Below are 17926 nucleotides of genomic sequence, written 5' to 3' on the forward strand. Positions count from 1 at the left end.
CATGAAGATTTAATTAGCTACTGTGTGTGACTGCAGATTTAGGTCAGATTTAGTTCTGAGACGTTGACTTAGTTTGTATAAAATGGGGATTTTCTCTACGTGTGCAGTTTCGCTGTTGGGTAAATCCGGGTTCCACTGACCCGCGTCTTGTTTCTAACCTCCCTGAGAGAACTCATAACAGTCTGCTGTGAGAAAGAAAGCTAAATATTTATTCGCGTTTCTTCATGTACACACAGCAGTTTGTGATGAAGATCTTTCTTTTCTTTTTCTTTTTTTGCTTTCTTTTTCATCAACGGCACATCGCTATCTCTGCTGTGGATCTGAGGGGGGGGGGGGGGGTGGGGGGTTCTTTCTTCTTTTTTCTGCGTTTGATGAACAATTGCTGCATAGTGAGTGTCCTCTCGTGTGGCACAACATGTTAACGGTCAATCAGGGGTCTCGTACCTGTTTACTATGTCGAGTGCGTTTTCAACAACGCATCTGCCGACACCTGGGTTGAGCAATCATTAGCAAACGGTCGCGCCTGTGAAGATGTCGGGACGGTTGAGCTGCTGTTCTCTGTCACAACAGAACGACAGGGCGCCTCCCGAAGACCGCCGTTGCCTTGCCCGGTTCCCAGACACAAGCCCGGCTCGTCCATAAGGTCACCCTGAGATCTTAACAGCCTTTAAAGTTACTCATTCACTCGAGGCGATGGAGCCACAAAACTCCAATTCCCCCTCGTGAAAAGCCCAATAAGTCACTGATGTTTGCAAGAAAAACAAACCATACTATCGGCGTATAAATCATTCGGGGGGCTAGACTCGGTTTTGACAATATCGCCGACTCCCGAGGGGAGTTGCAGGCGCATGGGGGAACCACAGCGGGGACGGGATAGATGGATAGTGTATTCCTTTTGTGAGTACATCGTGTTCCAGCGCGACATGAAAAGCCATCCCGACTCATCGTTGCAGTTTCCCACATGGCCCTCATGTCCTTTGACGTATCCGAAGAAGAGTGGCGATGATTACTAAATGGCCCAACTCCAAAGCCCATGCTCATAAACACCCTCATCGCACATGCTCCAAACTCGATCTCTCTGTTGCCTTGCAACAAAGGCTTCAAGTGAGAGGGCTCAACAATGAAACTGGGACCGCTCTGTTTGTGTCAATCAAAAGCTCTGCGCACTTCTTGTGTGCATCTACTATGGGATGGGTAATTCGTTTGAAAGGAAAACGAGGTGGTTTGATGATTTTCTCTTGAAGGAATAGGTTGGTTGAAATGGGCATACTTGCTTTTCTTGTCGAGAGTTAGATGGCAGCAGCTAGCAGGCTGACAGCTTAGTTTAGCATTAATACTGGTTGCTGCAACGTGTTCTTAATCCCAACTCGTTAAATATCGTCGCTTGGTTAGTGGCGCTTCAAACTATGACGCTCGATAGCGCCACTTAAGAGTATTACTATAGCATTACATGCGGTCTCCTTTCAAAATAAACTTCCAACCTAGATTTACTTACGCAACAAAACTTAGTTTTAAACAACAAAAGTACTTGGTTTGGCGTTTTTCATCAAGTAAGCTTGTTTGTTACGTAAAATACCCACTGGGCGTTATGTAGGCCACGTAAATTAATGGTAAATTAAGTCAATTCATAAACACGATGCGTCTAAAAACACATCTTTTTCGACTATACCTTGAATAGGTAGCACTTAAATGCCGTAGTAGCACTTAAATGTCCCTTACCGATAGCACTGATAGCACTCTGTAGTTTAACGTTATTGAAGAAATTGTACTTGCTTGATTCTTGTTGTTCTGAGTTTGGACTCATGGTTTAATGCACTTATTGTAAGTCGCTTTGGATAAAAGCGTCAGCTAAATGACATGTAATGTAATGTAATGTAATGTCTTGACCGATTAATCTGTACAAAACGTGTTTCTGAAAAATGTTCAACTATTCCTTAAAATTAGAATCAGCTGCAGCCAAAAGCATTGGAAGCATTTAAATGATCTTAAAATACTATTTCAACCAGCATGTCTGGTGGGGAGCATTTCAGTCCGGTCTGTCCCGATCCTTCACTCACAGTTTACGTTGGAGGACTGGGATTAACTCTTATCTCCACTGGGAAGCCGTCTGTCTTTTGGCCTGGACCCAACATGGACTCGTCTAAGCCCCTGCTGTTGCCACTTCGCCCAGCCTCACGGAAAACATTCCCAAACAGACCGGTCCGGGAGATAGCGTATCAGTTCCTTCAACACACTGTGCCGTGAAAATCCAAAAGCTCCAGCCTCTCATAGTGTCACGCTCCATCTAACAGGGTCTATAAAAACAACTGCTTATTTATTCTCACTCCGTTTCGAGAGCAAACATTTCTCTGACCGAGGCACCCTCGCAGTAAACAGCCGTCCACGGACAGGCAAGTTGTTTGTTCCCGTACTGCAATAATAAATCACAGGCGTGCAGGTCGGCCCAGAGGTCGAGAGGCTGGTTGTAGCTGGTGGGCTGCTGGTTTGATTCTGGAGCACCGAACACAATATTCCAAAGATAATACTTCCAAGGTACCCTGAACAAAAGCGTTGGGTTTGATATCGGCCTTACGCTGTGAACTGTGAAATAATATATGGCCATTTAGGGCCGATGTGCATCAGCATGAAATAACTCCAATTACTTTGTGAAAAATTGGCCGAAGAAACAGGTGTTAAAGTAAAACACCGGCCCTCTCCTTCACTTTTCACCCGTGTTTAAGCATTTCTTATCGCTCCGCTAAGGAAAGTATGTAATCGCACAGTGAGTGTAAAAACCAGGCTGTATATACACAGTACAAGGACCTTTGGCGTGACTGCAAAGGGAGTTTTTCCTCCACTCCATCTAAGACAACCCATAACATCAGTGTAGGATTACCTGGAAGCTCAGACTCTCTCTGTCATACTCTGTCCATAAAGTCTTTGATAAGCCCTTGTTTTTAGTTCTGGATAATTCACATATGGAAAGGTTTTATTGAGCATGGCATTGCATAAAACTGGATTTCCGAAAGAGGGGGCACCCGGTAGAAATGGGCTTCTAATCAAAGGCCGGGCTGAGCACATCCAGTTCAATTCACATTTAAAATAAATTCAGAATGCCCAATTTCAGGCCTCAGAAGCCAAAGTGATACAAATGGTGTAGTCCCATGCTGTCGTTACATAAGGAGTGCAGTGAGAGGTGTGATTAAGCTAGTGGTGTCTCAAATATCTTTTTTCATTGTGATCCAGGTCGCTTTTCCCAACTTTTACCTGATCTCCTCCTCGCTCACAGTGTGTTGTAACTTGAAAGTCTCGCTTGTGGTTGTACTGCCAGTGTCCTTCCAACGTAGCTTGTTTTCACAAGTGTTGTGCATGTCCGAACGCTCACCCACCGTATTGTAAATATCTGTCATGTCACCTTTTCTAACATTTATTTGGCATGTTTATCACTTAACGAAATATTTATGTTGGGTGATATAGCCATTAAGGCCCCCATGTTAGACTGTACCTGCATTGCCAAATGATATTGGCAACATTTTTCATCTCATTTGCGCAGTTAATAGAGCAGTTACGGTAGAGATTTCCTCCATACTTTTGCCCCTAGAAATGCTGCCTTCACTGACCGTTAGAATCATTGCAATTTAGGTCAGGGGAACAGCGTACGAGTTTGAAAACTCTTTATTTTCATGACAAAGCCCACGTCTCTAGTGTCATCAGTAGATGATAACATTTTAGCTTATTGCAGAACACTGTAGCTTTTTTTATTATATATATATATATATATATATATATATATATATGTGTGTGTGTGTTCTAACTAGTTTTTAACAACATTCAACTTCATCAAGATTCTATCAGTTTCGTGTTGCAGTGTTTCAACAATGTTGGTTCTATTTGAAAAGTTAAGTAAAAGTAGTTTTTTGTTTAGGCGTAGACACTTTTTTTAATCTTTAAAGTACGAGGCGCCCCTGAACGCACCAAAAGTCTCGGTCAATTAGTAGAGTTTAGACAGCGAGGAGAGCTTGTAGTCGGTCTGTGAGCGCTCCACCAATGACCAGCTAAAAAAAACACGCCCCACTGCTCCGACTCAGATCCGCGGGGGTGGGGAGTCAACAAGTTTGGATTCGGGACTTCGGAAAAACCATGGGATTCGAGCTGGACCGCTTCAAGGGCACCGTGGACCCGGACTTTAAATGCAACTTGTGCAATAAAGTCCTGGAGGACCCGCTGACGACTCCGTGCGGCCACGTCTTCTGCTCCGGCTGCGTGCTGCCCTGGGTCGTCCAGCAGAGCAGCTGCCCCGTCAAATGTCAACGGGTCTCCGCTAAGGAGCTGAACCACGTCCTGCCCCTGAAGAACCTCATCCTGAAGCTGGAGATCAAATGTGACAACCACGCGCGGGGCTGCGATGCCGTGGTGAGGCTGCAGCATCTGGCCGAGCACGCCGAGATGTGCGACTACGCGCCGGCCAAGTGCAGGAATCGGGGATGCGGCGAGGTGCTCAACCCCGGGGACGTGGACGCCCACATGCGGGAGACGTGCGACTGCCGACCGGTGGGGACCTGCGAGAGCGGCTGCGGCTTGACGCTCACCCACCGGGAGCAGAAGTCCGACGGCCACTGCTGCCTGAGAGCCCTGAAGGCGCACAACGGCGCGCTGCACTGCAAAGTCATCAGCCTGGACCGGGAGTTCAAGAAGCAGACGATTAAAGCCAACAAGAGGGAGAAGGCTCTCCTGGCGCAGCTCTCCGCCGTGCACGGCGAGCTGCAGATGACAGCTCTGAAATACCAGAAGAAATTCACCGAGTACAGCGAGAGGATCGACTCCCTCACCAAAACCGTGGCTTTTTCCTGCAAGGTAAGCTCCGTTTCAGCTCTCTTTGAGTACAGACTACTCCCCCTCTCGCTCTCACCACCACTCTTATCCACAGTCACTTTCTCCCCTTCACTGAGCAGTGTGAAATATATATATATATATATATATATATATATATATATAATAAAACAGCAACACTGTGCAGACACAGTACATCTTCTCCTCAAATATGTATTATTAACATATGTGTTGAACCCTGGCATCCTGCTGTACAACCTTCTTTTTTCTTTTTAAACTTCAGAAACTTTAAAACATCTTTACTTGCTGTCTGGGAATCACTCCCTCAGTTTGCTTGCAGCTCCACGGATAGTTTGGATAGTTCATTTTTTTTTTTTTTTTTACCTCCTCCCCAGATAGAACTTTTTTAACTTTTTCAATTTGAGGATTTTATCTGAGATCTGGATTGTCCCCGCGTGGGGAGCTTTAATGGTCCCCACGGCGCCCAGGAGATAGTTTCTTCCCTGTCTGCTTTGAGACATGGATGTCAGCTGTGCTTCTGGCCAGCTGGCAGTCAATGGGGGAGGGGGAGAGGGAGGAGGAGGAGGAGGAGGAGGAGGAGGAGGAGGGGGGCAAATATTTACTGCAGTTCTGTACACAACAAGAGCCAGGCCCCAGTTATATTGCCTCCTAGCAGCACGCTTGTTTGAGGCTCTGTCATCGGAGGCCCCCCCCCCCCCCCCCAACCACCATAACAAATTAGAATCATGGGTGCAGCAGCGTTAGCCCGCACCAAAGTTGGATGGGTGCTGTGGAAGACACTGGATATCATCAACACTTCTGGGAGTTCTTGAGAATGTCATTGTTTTGTGGATATACTGCAAACTGTGATGTCAACACATATAAAATATGTTGAATTGTCTGCTGGTCACTGGTTGATGATGTATCTAAACCTATGGGCTAAACCATGCACTACCCCCAACCCACTAAAAAACCGTAACTCCGTGGATTTGGGATCGCTGCGGAAAATAATAAATATAATAATAATAATAATAGAAGCAAATGTTTATGATACCGACACGTTTTGTTCGACAAGATAATCCTCACCAATGGACACAACTTTTTATGGTTTTTGAAGTATGAATGCAATCGGCAGAAGAACAAAACAAAACCAAAAAACTATTGTTAGACTACAAACTAAATAAATTTCGGTCACGTGACTTCACGTAGCCACCACTAATAACCACACCACTAGTGTCTGGCGTAACGCTTTGAAGCCTTGTGTAGCCTTGTGTAGCCAACTGTTAGCTGCCTTTTTTTTAAGACACGTAAAAGGTCCAAAATCCCCGAGTGGTGTATTCACTAAAGTATTTTATGTCGTAACCACAGAAGTTATTTAATTCATCTTTACAAAAAGCATTGACTTCATGACAAGCAAACAGGAAGTGCACAGATACTATTTAATTTCCAGTCGGCAACCTCCGGTTCTGCCAAGTGAAGCTGACGCGGAAGTGTCCTAAAACTTGCATTCTCTCTCATGGCCATCGGGGGGCGACTCCTCCGATTGCAAAAATAAGTCAGATTGTATTAAGAAAATGACTCTCTACTTCTCTCTTGACTTATTACCTCACTAAACATTGTAAACACGAGTTTATGGTCTCAATCTCTAGTTTCAAGTCTTCTTTAATGCAGCATGATGTTAATTTAGTAGGTTATGGTCCACTTAGAGTCAAATATGACCGACGTCATGACGACTTCCTATAACACAGTCTGTGCTTGTGTCATGTTTGTTAGCACTCATTCCTGCAACACTCTTGAGGGAAAAGCCCAGGAACCCCCCCCCTGGTGTAAGGGTGTTTTATGGCTCAAATTTAAAAAGCTAATGCCTCCTGTAATGACCAATTATCAACACCATAAAGGACGCAGGAGTTCACCAGTCACTTAATGAATTGAATTAGTGTGCGCTGGTCGCACTGCTGCTGCTGCGATCAGCGGAGGGGCGTGGTCCCACGGTAATCGGGTTATGAACTTATAAAAAGTGTCCCAAGAACAGGAGGAGGAACTTCTGATTGGACGCACACCGCTGGCAGTTATGTGGCTAAATGGGTTTTTTGTCCCTCTTTTTTTTAATTTTTAACTCCCTATTTCTCTCGCTTGAAGCGTCTCGCTCCGTTTCCCAAACAACTGCACATCTTGTTTAAGTGGCATCTTTCAAAGACTTCACTCATGTGTCTGTCTCTCTCTCTTTTTTTTTTTTCTTTTTCTCGCTTGGTGGTTTCAATTTCTCCGTCATGGGCTCAGTTCCCAGCAAAATGCGTTCCGGTGGACTGGTTAAATTGCGCATCAAACGCACCGACGCGGGGTGAAATGGGGAAATGGCTCGTGCTGGTATACAGAAGCTCCCTGGACCTGTAGCACAGCTGGTTATCATAATTCATTTGACAGCGGCATTCCACCGCTGAGATATATACGTTTAATGTATTGGCTCTGCTTATGTTAACAGGAGTTTAAAAAAACCCTGCCTTGAACACGCATAAAAGACACGGGGATTGTTCCTAGGAAATTGTTCCCGTAAGAGGAAGAGCAGGTCGGGAGGAGGGGAGAATCTTACATTTTGTGGATGTTTTTTTTTTTGGAAAGCTTTTCTTTTTTTTTTTTGTTGCAAAAAGAGCCTTATTCACTGGGTTCAATCAAGCAGAGAGCAGGATTGTTCGCCGGGAGAGCCTCAAACATGGCAAACTGAAACGGAGCGTCACAAGTGGGGATTAGCCGACGGGACACGGGCGACTCGCAGACTGCCAACCGAAACTCCCCTCGGAGCGCAGCTTCCTGAGTCCGTGACGTCACTGATCAAAATGTTGTCTGATTTGGTGACCGTTACACTTTTCCCTCCAGGGGGGATGCTTTGACTCGTCAAAGCTGTGGGAAGGGGGGAGGGAAGAGGCCCAGGTAATGACATTCATCCCCGTCTCCGTTTTTTTTTCAATTCTAGTGAGCCAGCTTTTTCACAACACCGGGAACCTGGAAGGACTAAATGGAGAGCATCCGCTAAAGAGCTCACAAATCCCCCAAATTCCCGTGGCGAGAGGTGTCTAATGCAGATTTGTTGTGGCATATTTCTGTCCCGCGAATCACTGTCAAAGAGGGCCATACAGGCCCGCCGTGACGGGCAGCCTACTGCAGTTAGGTGGTTTTTTTTTTTTGCCAGTCTCTGCCGTTCCTCTCGGCTGAGGCCTCCGGAGCCAGATGGTTGGATTTTCAGTGTCTTGTTTTAACAAGCAGTGACTGTGAGGGAGGTCAGGGATGACCTGGCTGCGTGGAATAACTGACTTTGAGTTTCCAAAAATAGGCCCAACACTTTTTAAACACCGCAGCCCAGAGCATAAAACAGACACACACACACACATACACACATGAAAAAAGAAGCTCAGATCTCCCCCTCTGGTTGACTCTGTGGGCTGTCACACTTTCCATTCAGCCTCAGATGTCTGCTTTTCGAACCGAGCTCGTCTAACGGCCGCTCGCAGACGACAGCGGTTTGCCCACCACGCGATGAAGAGCGCCTCTCAAAAAAAATGGCCATTTGATTTGGGGTTATCATGGGCTGGATGTGACAAGGCTAATTGTGGTCTAATTTAAAAGCCGGAGTCTATGAGCTCGTTTAACGCAATAATGTAGCCCATTAGTTATCTTTCGAACGCAATTGGGAGCCACATTTAATTACGACGGAGATCCGCTTCATAAAAGCGACCTAGAAGTCACAGAAAACGTGCGTTTTTGGCTGGTTCTTTTTATTTGTAAGGAACCTTTTTCAAAGAAAGAAATGGATTACGCCGCGTCATAGGCCTACCTTTTTTTTTTTTTTTTTTTAGCTTCACGGAGGACAAATTGATTTGTGTTCCGCCATACTTTTCCTTCCCGCGTCATAATTCCTGCTTTTGGTATTGGTCAAGACGGAGGGGGAAGCGGGTTTTGATGCGGGGTGGACTCGGAAAGTGTGACCGGTGCTGAGGTGAATGCTCGCCGCCAAAGTCACCAACCAGCGTGCGTTCGCCTCACTGCCAGCCGGCTTCTCTTTCCCTCAGTAACAAACTGCCCCGTTCTTCTTTCCCCCATTTAAAGTTAATGGTGAACGTTTGTTTACTTGACATCGCTTCCATGTGTTCTCCTCCCCCTTCCTCTTAAGAGTGATGTCAGCGTGATAATGTTTTACCTTTTCGGCGGTAAGGACATGTGTATATATATATATATATTTATTTTTTTATCACCCGAGGCATACTTTTTTTGTTTAAGTAAATACACAACCATTTCTTTGGGATTAGAGCTTCGGTAGAGTGTTCACAGATGTGGGGGAAGAAAAAAAAAAAAACACTCCCTAATTACTCTGAGTTCATTTTTAATGGCGCTCTCGGACAAAATGTTAACACAACTTTTAAAATCCATCCATTTAGAGGCTTGTGGCCGATTCGTTGTATATCCACAAGTGGCTGAAATGACTTGTACTTCTCGGCTCAGTTTTCACTTGATGCCCGACCCGTCTACTCGTCGCCAAGACGCGCTGCATGGGGAGACGCATTCCCGGAATGGCCTGACATGCACATGATGGTCTTTTTTTTTTTTTCAAAGACACGGCAGCCAGGATACTGTACATGCCAAGCTTTATATTTAGTCTCTCTGAGTCCTGGAGTGGCAGCTGAAATGACGTTGCCCCATAACTCCCCTCTTAAGTCCTGCTTGGGCGGAAAAATAAAAAATAAGGGCTGACTCTGCGTGTTTCCCACAGGTTTTCATGTCACGTTGCCACTGAGTCAGAGGTCCTCGGGTGTATTGATTTACATAGGACAACAGTTTGTGAGAGGGATGGGCTGTTGGCTCCTCGAACTGGTACCTTCTGGTATTTGGGCCCGGCAAAGCCTTGAAGGGTGAGAGTTGGGGCTGAGCGATTTGAGCGGAAATATTCAATTGTGTGTGTTTTTTTGTTTTTTTTTAAATGTCATATATAGGCTTTCAGTGTTAAACAAGATCATATGTACCAAGCATGAACCAAAAACATATTGTTTCTAGATTAATTTAATCAGAAAAGGTAACACTTGTTGTTGAGGTCCTGCCAGAATTATTTCTTAAAGTAAAAAAAATACAATATTTTATAGAATAGTCATTTGTTAGGTTATTAGTCTAAATAAGTGATCTGGTATACATAACATTTCTTATGAATAATATCAATTGTCATATGGACAAGCTCACTGTAGGCCGCTCCGTAACAGTGTTTTGAAATCCAACTAACGACCCCTAATGATACTGTTGATGGCTTAAGCTAACGTTAGCTTGACAGACTTAGCCTTCAGGGCGAGCTGCTTCATAGCCCTGGGGGGGGGGAGGTCAAGGCGCTGCAAAGCATTTCTTCGGGGGATAAGTTTTAAATATATTTCACCATGAGATTCCAACAACTCTGTCCGCAAGCTCTCTTTCGTCTCGACAACTACGGAGATCACCGGCTAGCCGGCGGTCGATTAGCTTGATATGTTTCTCTCGAGTCTCCCCACTCTTTCGGTCTTTTTGTGTGCCGAGTTACGTTTTGTCTTTTGGCGGAACCATGGCTGGACGTCAGCGGTACAGGCGCGTGCACGCAGAGAGAAAACCAGTTCAAGTCTCTGTTTTATAGAGCGAACACACAACCACCACCGATTTTAGCTTCAGCAAAGTTGAGCATGCTAGCTGTGTGTAAAACTTTAATCTCCCTACACCTTGGACAAATCTGTTAACTATGTGATGTCATTGAGCTCTTGCGATTTGAGATGTCAAACTGTGATTTTGACATAGAATCCACGAATTGTTCCGCCCCGTAGTGAAGATGTGAAGCCAGGGTTTTCACTGTTCCACTTTCACACCACCCCTTACTGTGTAGATGAGGTTATTATTAACTTTCTCTCTCCCCTCCGCCCGTTGCTCCGTTTGCAATTTGATGCGTTTGAGCGCCTCTGTTATCTTCTAATAAGTTCAATCGTCGGTTGGTCACGTTTTCGTGCCCCGCTCGTCCTCCTGAAGTACCCAGTCCAATCATCCTGTCGCTCACCTGGAGTTAATAATAGATTATCATGTTATACCCACCTGCCTTCACTTTGTTGCACGTGTCTCTGCTCTGTGTGTCTGTAGGAAGGCGAGACTCAAAGCGCGACGGTCGTCCTTCTTCGTGAGGGCGGATCTCTGGGTTTTAACATCGTAGGAGGAAGGCCATGCGCGGTAGGTTGAAAGCCGAGCGCCTCGGAGGTTTCATCTCCCCCCCTGGTGATCAGCCAAGTGTCGTATGGCAACCCAGGAATGACTAGCATGTACACTCGAAAGCACCACAGGCACTCTCTGTGCTGACTGACACAGTCATGCATGTGTTCTCCAGTCTGTGGATAGATGGACCGCACCTATTAAGTTTTATTGTGTTTATATATTGGTCTGGTTTGGCGGATTTGGCATTACAGATTAAAAAAACAATAACTATAATTACTTTTATGAGAGTTAAATATGGGATTGTGGCTTTGACCGCAGTTGTTTTGTCGAGAGGATTTTGGTGGTGAGGTAAACGCAGAGGAAAGGGTCTTTTATCTCGTTTCACAGCCACTATGTTTTCCACCTCGGGGGGGCTTTGAAGAAAGAGGCATTAATGATGCCACACGCTCCGCTGAGTGAAGGGTTGGAAATATCTCAACACTTGGTTACGGCTCCGTCTTCCATACATGGCGCTTCTTTCTGCTGCCGAGGCCCCACTCAAACGGTGCTCCCCGTCTCCGTTTCATCGAAGCTGCACTCGACTGTTACGGGGCTTCTTTTTCCACCGTGATGCACTTTTCTAGATTATCATAGACAACCTTTTTTATAGCGGGGGAAACTATAAAAAGATCCACACATGAAGAGCGTGTGTTTTTTAAAATGTTGTAATGTTTGTATTTTGCCGGAGTCCAGGGCCTCGTAGATTTGCGACCTTTCTCGCTCTCGTGACAGAACCATGCATCAAACCCCGACCATGAGAGAGAGAGAGTGGAGATAATACTTGGCTCCCACTTTCCCCGCTAGCCTCAAATCAGCAGTCTGCGTACAAAGCTATTCATTAAAATGGAAATAGCTAATATCCCCGTAGCCTTTGACACACGTGTTTCATGTGGCCGTTATTCTGGCATGGCTTGGTAAAAGCAATCAGCCAGCCAGGTTTTGTGGTCTCTGAGAGGATTGGTTGTTCTACAATTTTTGAAGATTGGGGCAAGTTGAAAAGGCAAAGCAGTGAGCTCGTCAAAGAAATTAGTAGCAAAGCATTGCCGCGTTAACACTGCACGAGACCAGAAATAATGAATTACAGTTAGCGCGCGGTGACTTCTGAGGTTTCCTTAAGTATCCCGTTAAATTGCAGTTGTGTTGCATCTCATGTGGTTTTTAAAGTGCGCGCTGATAGAGATGCAAGCTCTGGCGGCCATTGCCACGGTGTTCGATGGATTCTATACCTTTGCGTCCATCCAGCATGTCCACATGGCCCCCTTTTTTTTTTTCTTTTTTTTTTGCAGTCCAGGAGCGCCGCTTCTGGCCTGGGAAGCATCTGGGTGTAAAGCGAACCCTTACGTCCACACTCATGGGCAGGGTCAGAGGGTCGCTTTACCCAATTTACAAATAGACTCGGCGTGGTATCGAGCCGCCCCGGATATTTTTGGTTTTCCTGTGCCCGGATTTTTGAGCCGGTGGCCTCTGAAGTTGCTGTTTCCTATGTGTAAACAGCTGGCGGATCTGAGGATTAATCTGAGTAATTCAGCAACTAACATTCACCCGATGTTTTTCTTTTAAAGTGGTTTGAGCAGCATAAACTAGATTCAGTTCAACCTCTATTTTATTGGGGCGCCAGCAGAGGTTTCAGAAGGGGAGGGGGAGTATCTTCTGGTGAATTGACCCTTCTACTTTTTCGACGCTCAAAACGCATTTGTTTGGTGGGGGAAAACTGCACAAAAAAACTGGTTTTCTTTAAAGTAGACATTTACTTCTTGTTGGCACTACATTTCAAAGATGTTGTCAGAAATGTGCACGCCCCGATTCGCCTCAACACCAGAGCTCGGTGGCTTCATTATTGTCCAGGCAATAACTGCAATTTATTCCACAGGACGACAGCGACGGCACTTCGAATGAGGGGATCTTTGTATCCAAGGTCATCGAGGAAGGTCCGGCGGATAAGGAAGACGGCCTTCAAATCCACGACAGAATAATAGAGGTATGTGGCTTCTACCACACTGTGCACTGTAGATGGGGAAGTCTGAATACGTGACAGCTGCTGTCTGCCCCATAAAGATGACGACAGCAAGGAAGCACGTAGCCACAACTCAATATTTATGCTCTTGGACAAATGTGACACATCGAATTGCGCGTCAGGCTTTTTATTTCAGCTCAAGGAAGTAAATCCTGCAGACGGTAAACGTTTCAACACGTACTTTCGGCCAATCTAAACCTGAGGCGAGGCCGCCTCGTCAAAAAAAAAAAAAGGGCCCAGTGTGACAAATCCCTCACGACAGAGCTGCCGTGTAGCATCCTCTCCTCGCCGTTAAACACATTATTGTGAGGGGAAAGGCCGGCTTGAGGGATGCGTTGACAAAACTCTACATCACAAAGGTTGCCTTTACGGAACAGCTGTCAAGCAGAACGCCACACAATGGCTGCATTGAACGAAGAGGTTTGTGTGGATCGCAAGTGCGCGTTACCGCGAAAAGGACAAAATATGGTCCGTCGGACCTCTGTTCGCCCCCGAAGAGACTGCGGCATCTGGGCCACGTTGATCACTCTATCCTGTCATTGGCGCGAGGAGGCCTCTGGCATCGGCTACGGTTCTAAATGTTGTGGCTGTAATTACGGCGACACCATAACTGAGATTGTGACGTGTTCGTCCTCGGTTCTCGTCTCTCCCAGTGACACCAAGCTCTCCGCAGCTGGAGATCTCCCGGTGAGTTGAGGCCAACCAGAGTGGAGCTAAAGTGTGAATTTTTTTGCCTAGGTGTGTGTGTGTGTGTGTGGCGGTTTGGGAATCATGTCGACGGGCCAAATGTTGCTGTATTTGGTTACTTGAGAAGGTATATTGTGTAGGGTTTCGTGTCGAGATAGCCATTCACCCTTTATCGGCTTAAAAAAAAAGAAAAAAAAGGTACAGATTTTGCTTTTAGGATAATGCTGCGCTTGTGTGTCTTGTTTATTGTGGCTGAAGTCACAGAATCTCTCGGATGAGGAGAACACATGAGCAGAGAGGACGCAAAGAGCCTTAGGAGGCAGCGAAGCACCCTATTAAGTGACCTTTTTCTTTTCAAGAGGTGTGGGATTGGAGAACAAAAAGCGACACAATAAATCATCCTTGCCATTGAAAGAGCATAAATATAGGCAGTTCGGAGTTGCCGTTCTCTTTTTCACCTGATGAGGAAAACCGATACTGAAGGTGGCTCGGATTTCGAAGGCTCCCTCTTTTGTTTGCTGGTTCAAATAGAAAGTTCTGTGTCGTGATTTATTACGCCCACAGCACACTTGAATGGAGCAAACTGGAGCATCCTTCCCTTACACAGTCATTTCTGACCTTCTTTGAATGTAAAAAAAAAAAAACAGGCTTAGTGCAATAAAGACTTTAATTTCCATTGCAGTGGAAAGAAATTTTGACAGCCATTCACCAGGCACAGCCTCTCACCGCAGCAAGGGTAGGCGGGGGTGGGTACCACTGTATGAGGAGGCAGAAACGCACCTCCGCGGAGCTGTTTTGCTCTTCCTGCAGCAGAGGTGTCAGTTCCAGTAAGTCTATATGGACGTTGCATGTACATGGCGATCCACGGCTCGTCCGTCTAAAACAGGCTCTTAGCGGAGGAGTGTGATAGCAGATGGCTGTCCTCTAACTGAGCTACGGGCTGGTATGAATCAGCACATGAATGCCTCCTTGTTCGGACGGTTTTTTTTTTCTACTCATAAAAACCCGGAGCTGCTGTGTTTGCTTTCGCCGAGGCCCCCTGCGCGAGCTGAAAAGCCTTAGCACTCTGGTCAGGATCTGCGGATCTGCCCGTGTTTGCCACCTGGGATTTTCATGAATGCGCTCTGATCTGGTGCGAAGGTGCCCTGGCTCCTTCTCAAATCATCAATCTCTGCTCGCACGTCACGTTCGTCGGGGCGTTATACATATTTGCCGTATATAAAAGTCGGCCCTTCAATTTCTTCAATGTCACTTCCCATCGAGCAACGCTGGAACACGTTCTTTCTTTCTTTCTTTCTTTCTTTTTATTCTCCCCACTCTCCAAGCCTCTTTGCTTGCGCAACACGACAAAGCCAATGGCACAATCCCAGAGTGATCGTGCCTGAGCTCTCCGTGTGGAGGGGGGATGTGTGTCACCCCCACCCCCTCCCTCCTTCCGAGGGTGAAAATAGGACGAGAATGGAGACGCCCGGGCTGCTGTTGTAAATGTCGCCTTGTAAATCTCCCCGGCAAACATTTTAAGGTCGTAGGGGGCGTACAGCAACAACTACTTTAAAATAAACTGACATTTGGGGTGGGTGGGGGTGGGGGGGGGGGGGGGGTGGAAATGCCAATTTTAATATGGAGGACGAGGTAGGGGGCAGGAATGTGTCCCTGCTAAGGCAATGTTTGTACACTATTTTATGTCCACCTGACGTCATTTGAATTAAAGCATGGGAGAGTTGAAGGCTAAAATTTCGACAGAAGCAAGAGTCATCTGCGAAACACAGAGCAAAAAAAAAAAATAGTCACAGTTTGGATTATACAAGTTACCGCTTCATTTAGATACATGATGTGTTCTCTTTCTTCTTTTTCCGTGATCGACTCGAGGAAGTCTGGGGGAGAAATACCAGGGGTCACTATCAAGCGTGTCTGAAATGCCAAACAGACCGCTCTAAACAACGCATCGTATTATTGGCAAAGGATTTTAAATCGAAACCTTCATCCTGGGACTCGGATCAGCTTTATTGTGTTTGACACGACCTGTTCCCATGACCATTTTGCTACGGCTTATGTTAATTAGCAAAGAATCAATGGGCTTTTGGCCTTGTGGCTTGAAGTTGACTCCTTTTTTTTTGTTCTTTTTTTTTTTTTTTTTAAGTTGCATAAAAGTTGAGAGAAACAATTGTTTATCGCGTTAGTGCTGCGAGGGAAAAAAAAAAATTACAAATGCATTTTATTCAAAGTAATATCAGGTCTTTAATATGCATTGTGAAACTGTGACACTCCTCAAGGCAGCACATCTGCATTTTTCTTACTCGCTTGGCTGTGTGAGTTGCGAGGTTACGGTGAGCCACTAAACACCTCCAACCTCCCACCTCCCCATCGTTACGTTTAATTGTCAAGTCACCAGAGCCAGAGACAGCTGACCCCCAAGCCCCACCCCCCACCACCCATATAGCACTTAGCAGTGACTGACTGAAATGTGAAGCGAGCCGCGTCGGAGGTGGGACCCGAAAGCGCACATTGTCAATGAGCCTTTATGTTGGTGCCATCCGAGGCGAGGGAGATATTTGAGAAGGAAATTGGAAGCGAGACCGTTGGCTTTTGCTGCAAAAGTAGCCACATTGCTTTTAGCCTTTAGATATTCCAGATGTCTGATACCTGGAAGTAGGGAACATCGATTTATTTTGTCTATTGTGCGAAGATGCTGTACGGTTTTGCTATTTTATAATTTTTTTTTTTTAATTATTAAGAATACAGCTGATTCCTTCTCGATGTGTTTTTGGCGTGTGATCTCCATCGGGCTCTGAATGAAGCTGTCCACCGATTTTGTCATTTGCTCTCCGGCACTCGTATCGTCATTTGAATCTGACAATCGGTTTCCATGCGACGACCTATTTAGAACGTCAGATTACAACGGAAGCGTGCGGTGGGCTCGACCCCACCCTCACTAATAAGTTGCCACTGCACATGGCGTCCTCGGCCGGAAATGTGGCAACAAAAAAAAAAAAGAAGAAAGTTCCCCAGGCGTTACGTCTGACCCCGGAGGGGCTACGCGGAACAGACACGGCAGTTATTTCCCTGCGGGGAATCACATGTTGTTTGGCATTCTCAGGCAAGAAGCAGGCCTTTGTCAGACTCTTTATTGGATTCGGGCCCCTGAGCAAGGCAGCGTGTTTATTCCCCAGACAGGGTGAGTCGAATGTGGCACCGCTCTGTTTCTCCTGTCCGGCCCCTAGACGGGGGGTGAATCCAGCCCCGTGGGCTGAGCGGGCCAATCCAAGCAGCGAGCCGCATTCCTGTGCCCCGTGGTCCAGCTGAGGCAGGAGCAGGACATTAAATTAAATCTAACTTTAAAGGGTCCATAATCAGCTTCTGGTGGTAGCCGCTGCCCTACGCAGAGCCGGGTTTTAAGAAGTGAGGACAAGCACACCTTTGTTTTCCTGCTGCTCTATATGGGGGGGGGGGGAGTAATGTGGAGTCGTCTCAGTCTAGAGATGGTGTGAGGTGAGCTTATGCCTCGCTGCAGCCAGAAGGGCGCTTTTGTCTCCGTCCCTCAACTCACACAGAGAATATTGTATTTTCCGCTCGGTTTTGAACAGCTTGCGTCCTCAAAGGCAGACCGGCGCGCTTGATGATTCTTTTTTTTGTGTGTGTGTGTGTGTGTGTGTGTGTGGAGACACACAGTCTGGGCACTACTGTAAATGTGTTTGCTCTGCTCCAACACAACTCCGTGTTCACTGGAGATAGCGGGTTCATTTCTGGCTCCTGAAAGGTTTAGAAGTAGACGGGTGTAATTAAGGCTAATTTTCCTGCCAGTCAATCACTGGTCTTGAGTAAATGGATCAGTAACAATCATCTCAGGTTGCTCTGCCAGCTGCTTCTCATGTCAGCCAGACCCCTGAGCACGGACTGCCCACCGACTCCTAATTAACTACCCTCAATTAAACCCTAATAAGCTGATTAACAGACCCTTAGTTGTGCTGTAATGGCCCGTCGTTTCCTCCCAGTGCCCCTCTGAAATGCATCCCGACTGCAGAATGTTAATCACCGCCCTCTCTCTCTCTGTTTGATCCTACCCCTCTCTCTCTCTTCTCTCTCTTCCTTCCTCCCTCCCTCCCTCCTTCCAAGACATTGGCTTAGCACACTTGAGCACAAGTGTTCTTTCCATCTGGTTGAATAGCGGAGACAGAA

General features: G+C 46.3%; 1 protein-coding gene across 1 annotated transcript in view; it reads left to right on the plus strand.

The window, feature by feature from the left end:
- Window positions 1-4019: 4019 nt before the first annotated feature.
- Window positions 4020-17926, plus strand: part of LOC117730387 (E3 ubiquitin-protein ligase PDZRN3-B-like) — a 32118-nt gene continuing 18211 nt past the window's right edge. Inside the window, exons 1-3 of the mRNA XM_034532071.1 lie at window positions 4020-4833; window positions 10942-11028; window positions 12920-13027. Coding sequence (XP_034387962.1) covers window positions 4120-4833; window positions 10942-11028; window positions 12920-13027 — 909 coding nt within the window. The 5' untranslated portion in view covers window positions 4020-4119. The remainder of the gene's footprint in view (window positions 4834-10941; window positions 11029-12919; window positions 13028-17926) is intronic.

Source organism: Cyclopterus lumpus, chromosome 5 (assembly GCF_009769545.1).
Source record: "Cyclopterus lumpus isolate fCycLum1 chromosome 5, fCycLum1.pri, whole genome shotgun sequence".
NCBI classification, from domain to species: Eukaryota; Metazoa; Chordata; class Actinopteri; order Perciformes; family Cyclopteridae; genus Cyclopterus; species Cyclopterus lumpus.